A 5576-nucleotide genomic window follows, 5' to 3' on the forward strand; every position below is an offset into this window, starting at 1 on the left:
TTTTACATTTTATCTTTTTCATTATACTCTAAGCATCAGAGTAAGGAGTTGTTCCTCTCTCATTGTATTTCCTGATGTTGTTTTCTAGATACAAGCAGTATTGTATTATAGTAACTATACTGAGATATAGTAAAAAATGAATATTTAAGAGTCTGAGTGTAAAGGCCCGAACTTGGTCTATGAAAGCAGCAGTTAAATATTTTGATGATTAGTTACCTAACGTGTAATTAAAAGCCAATAACCTGTTGATAATGCGCAATGTTGAATAAATGGAGTTCTTCAGAGAAAAATGTAACTTGAGGAACACTGACAAGAATCAAGTGACTTTACATGGTGTAGCCAATGACAACATTCTTTGAGCTATTGACCTGGATTTTCTGCTCTGATGGACAATTTCCCATCAGGTCAATACTAATCACCTGCACAGTACAGTGTTTAGGCCCTAAGGGAAGCATTGGTTTCCACGTTGATCCATTTCAAGCTTTGTCTATTTCTAGAATAATGTCTCTCATGATTCTTAACCTTGCCGATTCTCATCAAAATTCACAACTTACAGTCAAATAGCAAGTGGAGTTCATAAATAATGTATTTTCCTCCTTCTAAGATGCCTCATGGGCCATACATCAGGATTTTCTCTGTGTTGTGTTAATCGGACTGCTGCTATGCCTCAAAATTACCTTGATAGATATATATTATTCTGACCCTTTTATTATTTCCAACTTACCAAAGAAGTATGCACAGATTTAGGTTGACTGGCTAATGAGAAGAAATATTAGAAGAGATAATGATAGAATGCTATTTTGATTTCCCTGCATAACAAAGCCATGATGGACCACATGTAACACCTTTGACTCTACCCTTCTTATGGATGCAGTAGAAGAGATTATTTCATTTAGAGACACATAAAACATCTTTCCATTAAACTTCCTTGTGTAAACTCCACTTGTCATTCATCACACATACAGTCTATGTCTACTTCTTTTCTCCAAGTGCATAGTTCTCTCTGCCTTTCAGGAATTCAAGGTCAGGTAGAGGAAAGACAGAAGTTGCTACAGCTGTGTGAGATTCTTCCTGGGGAAACACCACACAAACTTCGATTCACCCCACATAGGGAACCAACAACTAAAGTAATGATTACACCCAAGGTCCAACTTGTCAAACCAGGGAGTTGATGGGCATCACTTACAGGAGTATGAGTGAGGGGTTACTTACAGAAACCGGAATGGCTCAAAGGCAGCTGCATCTCTGACAAATCCACCCCAGCATCAGTGGTGCCATCTCATGAAACCCGCATGGCTAGAACTCCCTGCGTCATTTGCAGGCAGCTCATCAGACCAGAGAACCCCTTCTCCAGTGGTTATTTATTTCCTCTATAACCTTCGAGAGGGGACCCTCTGGTCTTGTAGATCAACTATCCCATACTTGTGAGGTTCCTTTGCTTCCTGAGTCTGATAGCCTCCCTCACCTTCCTGAAGGGAACATTTCAATTTATGACTTCCTAAACCTTAAGGGGCCTCTCTCAGGACCAAATACTTCAGGTTAGAGGAAAGTGCATCTTACTCAAATGGAACCTTCTAGGATATTGAGTTTCAAAATTATGGAATCAAAGAAATGACCTGTAGTTACCAAACTCACAAGAACACAAATGAAAATTAATTCTATAAGTCAACTGCTTATTATAATTCAAAGTTAGTGAAATTCCTGAGAATATTATGAATTCATAATCACTATTCAGGGAAAGCTTTCTCAATACAATAGAAATAATAATATTCGTATAGTTGCCTAGTGAGCATGGTATTTAAGAAATTTAAACAGTCTGTAGCTATAGGCAGTCTATAACAAATAATGAAGAACCAGCCCATCCCTTGCAGCATAATATACCTCCATAATATAATGACTTAATTTCCCTATAGTACTTTCACTATTACAAAGTACAGGCTAGCACAATCTAACCTAGCTCCTGCCTCCCTCTTCCAACCACTCCATGACTTTTTTAATACTTTCTCCAGCCCAATGTGTGGGGGGGGGCGTTGCAGAGAAGTGAAAGAGGGTCTTGTGCATGCTATGTAAGCACACTACCATTGAACTACATCCCCAGACCTACTCCAGACAAATTAAAATATATTATAAACATATGTATTTCTATTTGTGTTAGTTCCTTCCATTAGTTGATGGAGATGGAAGGTGACACAATTATACCCTTTGATATTTATAATAGATAAATGTATATATATATAACATATGTATATGCATATATATGTATATATACACAGAGAGAGAAAGTTAAAGAATATATTAGTCTTTACCATCTTCAATACATTGGCTATCCCTTAAGTATGCTGTATATTTTAGGTACTTAGCTCTATTGACAAAAATATGATTTGCAGTAAGCTATTGAAACTATTTTTGTGTATTGGCTTTTTAATTTGTTCAGTGACTTTCTTCTTTCTTTTCAGGTCGTAAAGATGATGATTATTGTCGTGGTGACATTTGCCATCTGTTGGCTGCCCTATCATATCTACTTCATTCTCACTGCAATCTACCAACAGTTAAATAGGTGGAAATACATCCAGCAGGTCTACCTGGCTAGCTTTTGGCTGGCAATGAGCTCTACCATGTACAACCCCATCATCTACTGCTGTTTGAATAAACGGTAAAAGCAGCACAACTTTCTTATCACTCCCATAGCCCCTGGATGCACATCATTCCAGTTTCCTGGTGCTAATTTAAAATATAGAGAGGAGAGAGAACATAAACATTCAGGGATGAGTGTAGAGGGTGCAACTTCCTGGGGGATAGTTTGTGGAAAATTTGGGGAGGGGTTACATACTTATAAAAGTATTTTAAAAGTGAGGTCATTTGTACAGGTATTGTGGCACAGGCCTATAATCCCAGCAGCCTGGAGACAGGCAGAAGGATTGTCAGTTTCAGGACAGACTGGACTACACAGCAAGATCTTGTGTCAACAAAAGAAAAAAATAGGAACATTTAAAATCAAATTTAAGACCATAAAAAAAAAGTTAACTGTGACCTTCAAATTAAAAAAAAAAAAACAAACAAAAAAAAAACACCTTCTTGGCGTGTTGAACATGGGGGAGTAAAGTTAAATTCCCTTTGATTTTATGCACCAGTAGAAATAGGTCTTTATATTAGTAACTGCACAATCTAAACTTCCCAGTTTGAGAAGACACAAGAGACCCTGCGCCTTAAGTTTGTTAAATACCCCACTAGTTCTTACTCCTTTTAAACTAATTGTATATGCTGTATCTCAATTTAAGCCATCCTACAAGCACTAAATCTTCTTCGAATCAACTTCATTTAATGATGTACAAAGACAAGTTTTTTTTACATGTTTATATATAATTAGATAAAACCATAAAGATTAACAATTAATTCTAACATTAAATGAGACTAATTTGTAAATGTACAATTATTTCTGGAAAAGTCATTTTGAAATACAGTATGCCATTTTTAACTGCCTTAGCTCACTAGCCTCCAGCAATTAGTTATGTTAATGTATGAGATCACTGCAGACAAGTAGACTCCTTCTTTGGCATATTGATAGCCTCTTAGTGTGCTTTTTCTTTTTGATGAATTACTTCTCATTGATGGGAAATGAAGATGTTATTTAAACAAGACCTGAAAGAACAGATACGGTAGCACAGATTCAAAGTCTCTGTAGAAAGTCGAGTTAAAAAATAGCGCTGTCTTAACTTAAGTAAGCTTTCGGGGGATCGGCTAAAGTGAACGACCATTTGAAAACGACGTTTCCTTCCTGCTTCTCAGATTCCGAGCTGGCTTCAAGAGAGCCTTTCGCTGGTGTCCTTTCATCCAAGTCTCCAGCTACGATGAGCTGGAGCTCAAGACCACCAGGTTTCACCCGACCCGGCAGAGCAGCCTGTACACGGTGAGCAGGATGGAGTCGGTGACTGTGCTGTTTGACCCCAACGACAGGGACCCAGCCAAGTCCAGCCGCAAAAAGAGAGCCTCGCCCAGACAGCCCAGGGCCAATGGCTACTCACGCAGGGATTCCAAATCTGCCTCCACCACTTCAAGCTTCATAAACTCGCCCTATACCTCCGTGGATGAGTATTCCTAAACCGCTTCCTGATGGCTGTGAGACCACCGTGACATGACTCCAGCATAGGTCCCTGTCCTAACTTTGTCCGTCCTGTCGTAGATACTTTGTCTCAGGATAATTCTGTGCTTGAACAGAGAAAAGTGAAACACAAATGTAACAAAAATACTACCGATAAATAACACCCCCAAAGAAAAATGAGTCCTAAGTTTATTCTTTAAAAATTCAGTTACCATATGTAACAAACTAAAATGCGAATCTAAAAAACTGTCCCAAGTGTCACATGTTTGTCACTTAAGAGTTGTAATATGGCTTTGTGACATCAAGTAATACATAGATTTTGCCAGTGATTGACGAGGCTTGAAAATACAACACTGTGAGTGAAGAGTATAATGATCTATATAAAACAGCATGTTTATACAGGCATGGAGAGCTATAAAACAGAAAGGGCAAATGACTGATTTCTCCACCAGTGTGATGGAAAATTAAACTTAATGAATAGGAAGCAATGAAAGTCTTCACTCCAGGAAATTCATTTTGTAGAATGAAAACATTCAGAGATCTCCTCCAAGACATTTAGCAGAAAAAGGAATGTAGTCAAATCACTGTGCAAATATACATGCCATTCTCTTATTTTTCTGAGAAAATAACTTCAAAACAAAATAAACATCATTTGGCTTTGACCCCTACGTGTTTAAAGTGGAAAGCTAAGATGTAGTCAAATGTGGGATCTTAAAGGACAGAGATACGTCCTGTTAGCCTCTTTATTTTACTTTTCATAAAGCTTTAAAAATTAAGTAGATTGTAAAACACTAAAAATGTCTTTAGTTCAGGAGGAGAGATTCATATTTGCTTCTGTAACTTGCTTCATGGCCGTAGAAAAGAATTTGAAGTATTGAGCCAGCAGCAGTGGCTGCCAGCCCCCAAAGCAGCCGCTTTCCCCCATAGTCCCAGGAAAAAGTCACAGGAATCAACTTTATTGCTGTATCCTCCTAATCCCTCACTGGAGAAAAGAGCACAGACTAGGAGAAAATACCACAGCATATTTCAAGTGCAAATCCTTAAGGGAAAAATTGCAAGAGTTACAAAAAGAAAATGTTGAAAAACCCTATATGTGATTGGTAAATCACACAAAATGTACCGTGGTACATCACTGGTCAAGAAAGAATTTGTGATTGGAACATACTGTGATATTTTCCCTTACACTTCTCTCCTGCTTCAATTACTGCATATATCATATATAAGCACATTTCTGAGACCTAAACAAAACACATAAAAGTATAGCATTTTTCATCTAGATTCTAGTCCTTATAAGTCATCTTTTCTTGAACTACTGCTGCTGTCACTTCTGCTCATGAAATCATAAACTTTCTGAGAATGAAAAAGTCATATAAGCTTTTCCTTTCAAATAGTCAATTAGGTTTTTAAAACTATCTCTCTAAAATAATTTCTTGACTTTTCTTGACTGTTATGCTCCATAAACATAAGAACCAAATAT

General features: G+C 37.5%; 1 protein-coding gene across 1 annotated transcript; it reads left to right on the plus strand.

Moving 5' to 3' along the window:
- The first annotated feature begins 2460 nt into the window (after nucleotides 1–2460).
- LOC103728027 (neuromedin-K receptor) lies at nucleotides 2461–5345 on the plus strand. The gene is made up of 2 exons (XM_008826151.3): nucleotides 2461–2653; nucleotides 3787–5345. Exons 1-2 carry the CDS (start codon nucleotides 2466–2468, stop codon nucleotides 4097–4099), a joined length of 501 nt encoding a protein of 166 aa, XP_008824373.1. The 5' UTR covers nucleotides 2461–2465; the 3' UTR covers nucleotides 4100–5345.
- The last annotated feature ends 231 nt before the right edge of the window (nucleotides 5346–5576 follow it).

This window comes from Nannospalax galili, unplaced genomic scaffold (genome assembly GCF_000622305.1).
Source record: "Nannospalax galili isolate Female #2095 unplaced genomic scaffold, S.galili_v1.0 scaffold189, whole genome shotgun sequence".
NCBI classification, from domain to species: domain Eukaryota; kingdom Metazoa; phylum Chordata; class Mammalia; order Rodentia; family Spalacidae; genus Nannospalax; species Nannospalax galili.

Bases quoted from the DNA above. Each gene is read 5' to 3' on its own strand.
- LOC103728027 (XM_008826151.3), top strand. From the start codon at position 2,466: ATGATGATTATTGTCGTGGTGACATTTGCCATCTGTTGGCTGCCCTAT. The intron at 2,654-3,786 runs GTAAAAGCAGCA...CCTGCTTCTCAG, and splicing joins TACTGCTGTTTGAATAAACG to ATTCCGAGCTGGCTTCAAGA.